Genomic DNA, 12,763 nt, shown 5'->3' on the forward strand with positions numbered 1-12,763 from the left:
GATTTGAATCCCTCTCTGCCTCCCAGTGTATGGCCTGGTAGGGAAATAATAGTAATCAGGCTCTTAGGTAAGTGAATAATCTCCATATTGAATGGTCCCCTATTTCTGTATAATAATAGCTGCATGCTACATATACTTTTTATAGTATAGTTGGTTTTTTGATATGTAATTGACACTTGTTCCTCTATTGTATCTATCTTTGTTTCTCACACCACAGGTTGAAATTAAATCCATTGGAAACATCTACAAAATCAGAATAGGGCATGATGCAACAAGCAAACAACCAGAATGGATGTTGGACAATGTAAGCTTTCTTGTTTACTTTTTGGTTCTTATATTTATTTCATCACGTATTTCATTTTAAACTATTAAGTAGTAACTATTAGACTAACCATCCTGAAAGCATCTTTGTTAATATTTATTATCCGTAAAGAATAGACACATTTTCTCTGTGAGAAGCAAATCTTTTTAAATAGCCTAACATTAGTTGTTAAGTGCAATATTTACTCTACTCTGAATCTTAGATCCAGCCTACTTACTGAAAGCATAATCAATTATTTTTGTGCACGCAATTACATTACAAGAAGTGCTTTTTTAACTTTCCAAATGGGATTCTTCTGTTAGGAAGAGAACAGATCCATGAATAAAATATACTACGTGAACTTTAAAAAGTGTAAATTGCATATTGAATTTGCATTTGATTATTGATGGATGAAAATGATTTATTGTAGTTACTCTTTATTTTTTAAGTAAGCACATGTCTGAAGCAGGCAGAAAGTCTTTTTACATAGAAACTTGATATGTTTCTTTACTGCAAAGCTTTCATTCGTTTAATGCTTTTGTACTTGCTTATCAGTGTTTAGTGCATGTACTGTATGTTTATTACCAGTCCATAGATGCTGACTGATGTATTTGATTTAAGACTTTGGTTGTGGAACATTGGAAAAACATTAAGGGCCTCAATCCACCAACTGTTTCTTCAGTATACTCTTTATTAATTTCAGTGGTGCTTATTTCAGAGTTATACACTGTATTGGCTCTGAGTGTGAGTTGTGCAGTGCCTGACACAAATCTCACTGTTGTCATAAATGCATCAAACAGAATTAGGAAAGTGATACTCTCTCAACCTTGTTTATGCAATTTCAGAAATGATAACAGTCCCTTCCCTTATAGGATTATCAAATATGATAATATATGTGCTCAAATTCAAAATGGCCTCCTTTATATTAAAGAAGAGCAACAGTAATAACATGAGTTATCTCTTAGGGTTCCTCTGGATGATGAAAATATATTGGGAAGTCAAGGTTAATTTTGCTAAAATTCTTGGACTGTTTCTTTATTTAAATCCATGTTCTGGTTCTGTTATTCTGGACTATTTTCTGGCAATTTCTAGCACCAGCTGCAACATTTCCCCCACTCTCAAGTGGGTTTTGAGAAATATCAGAATAATATGTTCCATTCTCTTCTCCTCCTTTCTTTTTTAATTGTAAAAGAGATATAGTACTATAGTGCATGTTTGATATGGCATTTTGCACTATAAGTCTCTAATTCTTCAAGAAAGGAATATTTTAATCAGAGGTAGGATTTAAGATTATCAGTAATTGTTTGGTGCCAGGAGCCTGGAGGCAAACCAGTTTATGAAGAGCAAAATCTGGTACTTTGCTGCTAAAAATGCTTCTATATGATACTCTCCTTGGCCTCCATTTAGCCACTCCTCCCCTGCTGTCTCATGCAATAAAAAGAGAGATCTACAATAAGGAAGGTCTCATTATTATTCTACTTGTTTCAGCCAGTATATGTTTTGAGAATTATTTTCTCTCCCAACCCACTGGTTTCTCCTTTTATTTTATAAAGGTGGGAAGGTGTTTTGCTGACAGTAGGCTAGTAACCTTGTACTGTCAGGATTGTTGTTATTATAAGCCATCTATTACTTTCATTTTATCTTTATTTATACTTAGACTGGCTCTCTTCCTGAAACATACATTTAATTTCATAATATGCTATACATCTCTATAGCTCTGAAAGCTTAAATGAGGCAAACAGAAACTAAAATACAGTCCAGGTTGTTACAACATCCCTTACTGAATCAGGAAGCATGAATGCAAACTGTATATGCATTGGGGGGGGGGGGGGAGAGAAATAATTGATTTTTGCATCATGTGAGCATCTGACTGTACATTTTTTGAAACGGATGATTTGCTCTTGCTGTTTTGATCTAATACATGGTGTGCTCATAGAAACCTGCTTTGATGTAAACATTGCCTTGTCCAAATTTGGGAACTGTGTGGAGACAATGGTCTGGATTAGTAATACTATGGCCCCAATCATCATGAAATTACCATGGACCAGTTCTATGAACTTAAATATTAACTTTGGGGCTGGTGTCAGGGTGGAGTGTGGGTGTGGCAACTGCACGCCACATACCTTGACTCCGCTCCCAAAGTGGTATCATGCCACCCACCTGAACAGACAGCGGGCAGCATCACAACATTTCTGCAGAACAACATTTACACATGTGAAGTGCCATGGCGGTGGCAAGGGCAGTTTTTTTTCTGCTGCTTCTTTTGGGGATGGAAAAATGCTGGATCGGGGCCATGGTGTGTGGTTTCTGTGTGCTCAAAGGGGCAGCATTAAGCTTCCCTTTATCAGCCATCTGTTTTACCCCTTAGTTCAGTGTTGCTCATAGGTTTGTACTTACCATCTAATGACTTGTCCCAAAACAAGACGTACTAAATGCAGAATATCTAACTGAGAAAAAAACCCTCAATAACTGTGCAATGACAGACATCTACTTTGACGAGATGTTAAAGAAAAGTAAGACACATAGAATCATAGAATTGGAAGAGACCGCAGGGGCCAGACACATGACATGGGGGGTGGCATGAAAGAAGAATCTCTGAATAATTGGAGGTGAACATAAATAATAATAATAATAATAATAATAACAACATAATAATATTTATTTGTATACCGCCCTATGGGAAACCAATCCGGGCAGTTGACAACAATAAAATATAAAATATAACAATTAAAAACACTTTATCCCTCCCCCCCTTAAGACAGTATTAAACAGTATAACATATTAAAAACACAATATCAAAGCATATAAACAACAATTAAAAACTAAAACCCCTGATATCCCTCTGTTGATCCTCAACCATCACTAAGATGGGGCCACGGGAGGAATGAGGGAATCAGGGAACCTGGGCCGGGATGGTTAATCTGGAAAGGCCTGCCGGAAGAGATCCGTCTTGATCGCTTTTTTAAAGCTGTCTAATGATGTTATCTGATGGATCTCATCTGGCAGGTCGTTCCAGAGTTTGGGGGTGACAGCAGAGAACGCCCTCTGGGAGGTCGCCGCAAGCCTAGATTTTAGAGGCTGCAGTAAGTTCTTCCCAGAGGACCGGAGAGCGCGGGGAGGATTGTACGGGAGGAGGCGGTGGGACCTCAAAACCGGAGTAATGTGGTCCCTCCTAGATGTTCCTGAGACAAGCCTGGCTGCCATGTTTTGAACCAGCTGTAATTTCCGAGTCAAGCACAGGGGTAGCCCCATGTAGAGTGTATTACAGAAGTCAAGGCGTGAGGTTACCAGCGCGTGCACAACCGTCTCGAGATCCCTTACTTCCAGAAAAGGGCGCAGCTGGCGTATCAGCCGAAGCTGATAACAGGCACTCCTGACTGTCGCATTTACCTGATTTGTCATCAGGAGCGATGAGTCAAGGAGCACCCCCAGACTGCGAACACAGTCACTGGAGGAGAGTGTGACCGCATCCAGGACTGGAGGTTGCAACCCAATTCTTGGTTTCAGGGCCGCTACCATGAGCACCTCCGTCTTGTCTGGATTCAGTTTCAATCTGTTTTTCCTCATCCAGCCCATTACCGCGTGAAGACATTCATTGAGAGAAGAGATGCCATCAGAATTCGAGGCCGACGAAGGAGATACGGAGAAATAGATTTGGGTGTCATCAGCGTACTGATAACACCCAGCACCATGACTCCGTATTATCTCACCCAGCGGCTTCATATAGATGTTAAATAACATCGGGGACAAAATAGCCCCCTGAGGAACCCCACAAGTGACGTACCTCTTACTGGAGCTACAGTCCCCGAGTAGCACCCTCTGAGACCTGCCCGAGAGGAAGGACTGGAACCACTGCAAAGCAGTGCCCCCGATACCTAACCCCCTCAGGCGGTCTAAGAGGATGCCATGATCTATAGTATCGAAAGCCGCTGAGAGGTCTAAGAGCACCAACAGGGTCACACTCCCCCTGTCAATGCTCAGATGCAGATCGTCGGTCAAGGCAGCCATGGCAGTCTCAACCCCAAAGCCTGTCCTAAAGCCGGTTTGAAATGGGTCTAGATAATCGGTTTCATCCAAGACAGCTTGGAGCTGAAGGGCAACCGCCCTCTCGATCACCTTGCTCAAAAATGGCAGCAATGACACCGGCCTATAATTCCTCATATCCAGGGGGTCTAGGGAAGGTTTTTTCAGGAGTGGCCTAACCGCCACTTCCTTTAAACAAGATGGAATATGTCCTTCCCTGAAGGATGCACCGATGATATCCGTAAGGAATCTCACCAATGCATCCCCCCCTGGACGGCCAGCCATGATGGGCAAGGGTCGAGAGGGCAAGTTGTCTTCCTCACCTTACCAAGCAGCTTGTCCACATCATCAGTACTCACAGATTGGAACTGATCCAGTATGACTACATCGGCGGAGTCACTGGACGTCTCACCTGTCGACTCTGTTTCAGCGGTGGCATCTAGGTCGGCTCTTATCGGAGATTTTGTCTGCAAAGAAGTTGTTAAATGCGACACAGCAGTCCGTCGTCGGGTTAAGTAAGGGATTTGGCGCAGGGGGCACCTGCGTCATTTCCTTCACCACCTTAAACAGCTCTGCTGGACGGGACTCTGCAGACGCAATACGTGCAGAGGAGAAGGCTCTCTTGGCTGCACGTATTGCCTCCCGATAGGAACGAAGAAATGTTCTCAGTGGCATCTGGATTTCCCAGTTCTAGAGATATCCTTCTCTATTTCCCTTCTGAGGGGCAGGATGACTGTGGAACCTCTGGATTGGGAACACCATTTGAGTTACAGTTGTTTCAGAACTAGAAATGTATGTGCATCCTGTCTTGTAGCTTGGACCTGTACAGATATGTCTGTTTTATTCTAACATATTCAGTTTACAACCTGGAATTTTAAAACCATGAATTAAGAATAGCATCTTATATTATAGGGGGAACCTAGACATTAGAAATAGATAATACAGGTGGATCTCCCCTTCCCCCAAGTTATGTGCCTTGCTTTTCTTTAACATCTTGTCAAAACAAATAATATGTTTAGCACTTTCTTTAAAAGCTGAGGTTCTTTGTCAAGTGGTAAAAGATGTGTGTATGTCATAGGATGTGCTTGTCCTCACCTAGGTATCTGGCATATAGAAGGCTTTCTTATGGGTGTGCGCACTGGAAAGACCAAGTGAAGTTAATTTGCAAAACTTGATGCTGACAAACACTTCTTAGAGGAAATTCTATGTATTTATTTTTATTTATTGTTTATTGTAAAGAATACACATACCCCTAAATATCTAGATGGACTTTAGGACTAAGGCTTATAAGAGAAGCTTTTGTATTTCAAAGGGTGACCTTCATGTAAGCAAACATGTAACAAACTGTAAATCAGTGCTTCCTAATGTTTGTCCTTGCTGTATGTCAACAGAGGGAGCTGCACCATTAAACAGACAGAGTTTTATACAATGGAAGAAACCATCAAAATTGCTTTTGCTAAAGTATTTTATGTGAAAAGAAAAATATTTTTAAATCCAATGTTCAGAAACAAGATTGTTTGCTTCATAATTATATATATGATTCAAAATAAGTTTTTCTAACAGTTCATATATTATCTGGATTCATTTTAGCATTTGATGGTATTTTAATGATTACTGCAGGTAATTAATTTATTGTGTATATGTTGTTTCCTAGCCTATCACAAAAGTGCAGGTGTGCAGTTACAAGGACATCAAAGCATTTTACTCCTGTTTCTTCCATAGGTGACACTGCACCACTTGAAGAGTGGGAAAATATTGAATTTTCCAGCAAACAAATGGCTGTCAAGAAACCAGGGGAATGGAGATACTATATGTGAACTTCCAGTAGTAGAAAAAGGAAGAAGCCTTTATCCAAGTAATCATATACTTCTTCTTTAAAAAGAACTGCACAGTGGAAAACACACAGTTATCACAATATTGCCGATTATATTGTCTATCACCAGATTATAACAATTATCACAAAAATTATTGGGCATAATCCAATTGATCCTTTTAGGCTCATAAGGTTTTCTGGGATTTATTAAATTAACTAACATTGTATTACAACATTTATAATTTAAAAAAGTAAATTATAGATAAATTATAGATAAAAAGAAATCACATGAAGATAACATAATTCCACCCTGCACTTAAGTCCTTTAAATTAAACATGCATGGATATTGTTATGCAGTTTAGTAACAAAACAATCTGGAAAAGGTTATTTGTTTTTAAATCTTTTAAAAATCTTTTGTATCATCATGTTTTAATTGTATTTTGTTTTAAACTTGTTACTGTTCTTCGATACCATGTCAGGAGAAAGGTGGGGCTTACAATAAATGATTTAATCAATTTCAAATTAAGTAAAATTATTTGTAGCTTTTAAAATGTAGATCTCTTTCTTTAGCTGTGAATTATAAGGTCTATGTGTATACGGGACAATTGGAGCAAGCTGAAACAGATTCTTCAGTTTATTTGTGCATCTATGGAGAAAGAGGTGACTCTGGATTAAGACTTCTTCACAAATCCAACAATGCCATAAAATTTCAGAGAGGAAAGGTATGACAAATGAAAACTCTATTGTCTAACTGCACATAAAGTGAAAGGGGCTTTTAATACAGGGCATACTTGACATCGATATTGAAAGGAACTGAAACAGATTTTGCACTCAAAGACATATCACTTCATTTACCAGCAGATTATTAAATCATTTCATACATATTCTTCAGTACATTTGGTATCTTACAGGAGGAAAGAACATTAGTACCAACAATGAAAGAAATAATTAAAAGAAGTTAAAAGATACAGAATAAAAACAGAACAGAGAAAAAGAAAACAGCGAGAAAGACTTTGGAGATGGGTATAGAAAGTAAAGAAAAAAACTAAGGGGAAACTACACTCGGTTATTACACTCAAGAAATATGCATAATATCAATGTCTGTTGCAGATAAACACATAAAGATTACATGACTCCTCTTAGTGGAATTACTTACTGTGTAGAACACACACATCCAGTACTGTGTGGTACTTTACTGGTATCTTCCAAACTGAAAAGAATTGCCATTTCAGTAACCTAATTGCAGGACTGGGTACTGCGAACACATGCTGAACACTCAACAGGCTATGATGGCAAAGTAGAGTGATTTATGCTGATACATCTACAGAGGCATCCTGATATTTGGCAAGTCAATTGTTTTATCTTGGTTGTGTTGACTGTCTGCTGTAATTCTGTCAAAATTTAGTCAAATCTTAGGCACAAAAGGTTGTAGAGAGTTTGATGTGACTTGCTGCATAGCATGTTAGTTGCCAAAGTATGAATATGCAGTCTGCAGCTTTGCACATAGGAGACACTCCTAAACCACATCTCATGTTTGTTACTGTGACATTACAAGGAAGCTGACCCACCTTGCTGTTGTGATGTTGTGTCTTGGAGTTCTCACATTCTTTTAGTGCAGTGCATCCTAAATATACATGAGGAGATGTCCCCAGGAATGGACTAAGTGTATACATGTTGTCCTTCTGGATACACCAGCTATCCTAAACCCTAAAATTGGGGAAGCCACTTCACTATTACCCCCCCCCCCCAATTGCAATAGTCACTAGAAATGCTCCCTTTTCTCTATGATTTCTGTCCAGTTTTTTGGGCCACATCCATCCATCCATGCATTCAAAGTAGACATAAACATTCATTTGGCTCTTGCGTTTTTTGTTCACTAAAGATCAATCTTGAATTGCAAAGGGGGAATCTAGATTTGGCTCATGAATTGTGGGGAGAGGTAGTTATTTATTATCATATTATTATCTTTGTTAATAACCCACTATTTTAAAAAAATTTTGGAACTCAAAGCAATTCCATTTGCTGACCCACAATGGGAATAAAGAGATCATACCCAAGAAGTTGGGTTGAGTAAGGGCCACTTTATTGACCTTCTAAACTTTTAAACTGATCTAAACTCTGTGAAAAGCAATGGGAAAGAGCAACCTGGTGGGGGAGTCACTGAAGCAGTCTCCAACAAAACCTTTCCTTAGCTACCCCTGGACAAACACGAGAGCCCCAAGAAGAACCCAATACCTGGGTTGCTTCTCAGTTGTTCTTGCAAAAGAAGGCAAACCCAGGAGATCCCTTCTCTAAGTCAGTCAGTCATTTATTATTATGGCATACAGCCAGTACAAGATAAAATACAATAATGATGACCAAACATCTGTATAAACAATATACTCAAAATGACCTTTTACAAACAGGTACAAATATCAGCAAGAAATCTAGAATAAAATAAAGCTCATTGCCATGTGTCAGTTAACAGGGGAATTTAGAAAAGTTGTAAAAATATTATAAAAGAATTTCTGTAGCATAACATGTAACAGTCAACTGTCAAAGTATCAATTCATTATGGAGTGCTTATTGAAACAGAATGTAATACTGTATTAATGAAATAGTAAAAAAAAAAGATAAAAAGATGCTGCGTCTGTACATATAAAGACTGGCATGGTCAAACAATTTATAAAACACCCTTCTCTAAGTTGTATGATTTAAAATGGGGTACAGCCCCTGAGCCAGCCCTACTTCCCCACCCCTTGGTCCTATGACCTAAAGAAGCAGTTCCAGAGGCCATCCCATCACCCAAATGGGTGCCATGGCTACTTTTCTCTTTGCATTAGCTGCCAAGTGCCATCTGTTTACAGAGCCACCAAACCAACTTCCTGTTTCCTAAAATACATTGAAAGGTAGGCAAAACTATTAAAATAAAATAAAAACTCATGGAAAGGGGAAAAATTCCTACCTGGCCAAGAAATGACCAGCAATGCTGACACTGCACAAAGAGCAGGCAGGCAGGTCAATCCCCAGGTTGAAAGAGGAAGCGGAGGAGTTGGGCAAAGCCTAATAAATTCTGTGGCTCTGTCCACTCATTCTCAACATCACAGGGCTATGTGCCATGACCTTTAACCAGGTCTCCTCCCACTTTGGCCCAGCAAAATTAGTTCCTCCCCACAGTGCTATGTGCTGTGGTTCCAGAACTGACAAATTAAAACAAATGTAGTTAAAAGCATTTATAAAGACATGAGTAAAAACACATAAAAACACTGTTAAAATGCAATCAAGCTATCCATAGATATAAACCTTCCTAACAGAGCCACTAAAAAGGAAAAAAAGAGAGAAAAACTGGTGTGTGGGAGGGAACCCCAGCACACAGTACACTATTAGAAGCTGTTGCAGTCTGTGAAAATTGTATTTTCACTTGCTAATGGAAGAACAGGAAAGAGAATCCCAGGGTAAAAAAATTAAATAAATAGCACCAGGATCTGTTTCAGTTGCTCATCCTTGAGAAAAGGGTATGTATTAATCCTAGTAATTTCCTACTAATGAGAATGTTTTCTCACTAGTTTCAGGAACTGCTTAAATCAAGCTATCTCAGGGCACATTAAGACTGATCAAAAAGTCCCAGATTTTGTTGCTGTTCTTTCCAATTTTATAAACTGACCTGGAAAGCTAGGATAAAAAAAAGTATCTGATCATACTGGAGGCTGATGGGAAATATTCTGGGATAAACAAAACATGTATGGATATCTGCAATAAAACCAGAAAGAACAGTAACAAAATCTGGGACTTTATGGACTTTTTAATTAGTCTGGCTGTATCCTCATTTTACAGCATCATATTTCAGCACTGAGTTGGTCGTAACATTGTTTACTGTTGTCTACACTAATGTGCATGGAACCTATTTGTTGTCTTCTAGACTGACATGTTTGAAATACAAGCTGTGTCTCTTGGAAATCTACAGAAAGTGCTGTTGTGCTGTAAGGCATATAACATGTCACAGAACTGGTACTGTGGGAAAGTAATCATCAGAGAACCTGAGAAGAACTCAGAATACATTTTCATCTGTGAGAGGTTGTATTTAATTAAAAGCCTGAAAGTACCTTTCCAAACAACACCTTATTTCCTACCAATTGACAACCAGTCCTCTCTCTCTCTCTCTCTCTCTCTCTCTCATTGTTTGTTCTTGCTCTACTTTCTGGAGTGTATAGAATTCAAGTAATGCAAATTCGCTTTCTTTTGGATGAAAAAATCACTGTACCCTATAATGCTTTGTAATATTTGGGTTTGTGTACAAGATGACACAGGTGGAAGCAGGCAGCTTATCACCCTAGAAACAATTAATTCTAATCCCCCCGGCCTCACCAAAGAGCACCTTCTTTTTACTTTTTAAAATATTTTTGTATTAACCAGCAGATCTTCAATTCTTTGTGTATACTATTACTTTTTGTTACATCTGTGAAAAACTAACAGAGTATACAATCCACATCACAAATCCAAGATACATGGGCAATCCATGGTAGTTACATTAATTTGTTTACTCATGTGTATCTTGTCAAGCTTATTCATGTTATAGTCACTTTCATTAATGAATTAAAAAAATCTATGAAATTACCTTCCTTCCTTCTTCTTTTTGTTGTTATTTTCCATTCTAGCTTAAGATTCTTCATTATTGTAATTGTTATAAAGTGTAACCAATGTGTATTGTACCTATATATACCCCATCTTTACTATACCAGTTATATCCCCAACCACCTCTGCTTATACAGTGATCAAATATAAATATCATGGTTCATTCCTTGCTTCATTCATAACCACATCATCTAGTTATACTTTTCTACTTTGTCTTTTCCATCCCTGGCTATTTCTTTTTCCAGTATTTTTCTAACTGTTCCCACTTTGCTTCAACTTTTTTCCACAGATTTATTATTGATTAAATGTGTAAGCTTATCGAGTTCTTTAATTTATACCAGTTTTATGAACCAATCATTTATTGATGGTATCTCATTTTCTTTCCACTTTTTTGCATAAAGAATACAAGTTGCTGTTGTCATATGTAGTCTTATATATAGTATTATTCTCCAGTGTTTTAATTCCTCATTTTTATTTTATTTATACTGTGTGTCACATTCAGTTAGTGAAGCTCCAGTGTCATTGGAAACATTATTCCTGTTATTTGTGTACTTTCAATATGAATTTTTGATGCCACCATATATGAAGATAAGAGTCTATATTTTGGTTGCACTTCCAGCATTTGTTTTCTGCTGATTTATATATTTTGTCTAGTTCAGGAGTTAAATGCCACTTTTGCAAAATTTTTGTGTAGTTTTCTTTCAAGTCTTGACAGAGTGCAACTTCTGTGTTCTCTCCCATGACTTTCCTCACTGTTCAAGAGTTACTGATCCTCAATATCTAATCTCCATTTGATTATTGTATCATTCACAACCTCTCTCTCAAGCTCTATTCATATTTTTTGATATAATTTTGCTATTTCGTGTCTTGGCTTATTTGTCAGAATTTTATTCATTTTTTCCTGTTATTTCAAAATCTTAAGTTTCAAATCCATCTTGTATTTGTAGAGAAACCAATTCCTAATAGCACCTTCTAAAGTATCACAGTAGCCTTTTCTTTGCTCCCTGCTTCCATACAAAGAAACAAAAGTTTTGTTCCATATCACAGATCTTGGCTAAAGTATGTACTAACCATTTGGAAAGACCCAATGGCCACATAGGCAACTATTTCCCTAGTACAGGAGTGGGCCAGACAGCATCCCCTAGATCTCCAGATGTTTTTGGACTCCAGCTCCATGAATTCTTTTTTAATTGCTGTGATGGCTATGGCTGATGGGAGTTATAGTCCAACAATGGCTAAAAAAGTCACAGTTTGCCCATCCCTGCCTTGCAAAAGAAAGCTACATCCAGATTTGGCTGAAGGGTTTGACTAATAAGAACTTTAGTCTGTTCACCTTAGCGAAGGCAGGCAAATGCAAAAGACAATGGCACCCCATTAATATTTGTACAGAAAAAAGTGTGGGCTTCTGTTAAACCATTAGAAATGCAAAATCCTCTTCTCTCATGTAGTTGGCCATTCAGCCCTTAACTGTCCTTTTTCAATCTCCAGAGTACTCAGTGAAAATTTTCACATCAGCACTGGTGTAATCGCTGATAAAATGCTGGTAAAACGTCATTTGCAGAGCAGCAATTTCCTATGAATGGAAACTTTGGCCCGTTACAAACGGGCCGTTTTGTGTGTGCGGAGCGCGCACTAGGGTTAGAAAGGGGCGGTGCTTCCATACACCCCTAACCCTAGTGCACGCTCCAAACGCACAAAATGGCGGTGGCCGTTCCACACAACCGCCGCCATGAGGACGTCACGACCACGCTGCCTCTATATGGGGTGGCGCGGAAGTGACATCCTCGCTCCGTGCCAGGGCGCTTAGTGCGCCTTTAGCGCGGACCAGGAAGGAGCTCCTTTTCAGAGCTCCTTCCTGGTTTGGTCCGCTGGGCGCAGCCTTCACACAGCTGCGCCCAGCGGACCAAAGGAGAAAGGGGCCAAGCGGCCCCTTTCTCCTCCTCCCACCGCCATAGGGTGTCCTTGGGGCTTGAAGCCCCAGGGACAGCCCTTTTCAGGCTGTGGGGAAGCGACG

At 38.9% G+C, this 12,763-nt stretch overlaps 1 protein-coding gene across 1 annotated transcript in view; it reads left to right on the forward strand.

The window, feature by feature from the left end:
• The window catches only part of LOC149317321 (lipoxygenase homology domain-containing protein 1-like), a 235,837-nt gene that overhangs the window by 68,695 nt on the left and 154,379 nt on the right, over positions 1 to 12,763 (forward strand). The window contains exons 18-21 of the mRNA XM_089517319.1: positions 218 to 304; positions 6,047 to 6,179; positions 6,709 to 6,860; positions 10,037 to 10,191. Coding sequence (XP_089373445.1) covers positions 218 to 304; positions 6,047 to 6,179; positions 6,709 to 6,860; positions 10,037 to 10,191 — 527 coding nt within the window. The remainder of the gene's footprint in view (positions 1 to 217; positions 305 to 6,046; positions 6,180 to 6,708; positions 6,861 to 10,036; positions 10,192 to 12,763) is intronic.

Source organism: Sceloporus occidentalis, unplaced genomic scaffold (genome assembly GCF_023333645.1).
Source record: "Sceloporus occidentalis isolate IW3139 unplaced genomic scaffold, rSceOcc1.0.p SCAF_3, whole genome shotgun sequence".
Classification (NCBI taxonomy): Eukaryota; Metazoa; Chordata; class Lepidosauria; order Squamata; family Phrynosomatidae; genus Sceloporus; species Sceloporus occidentalis.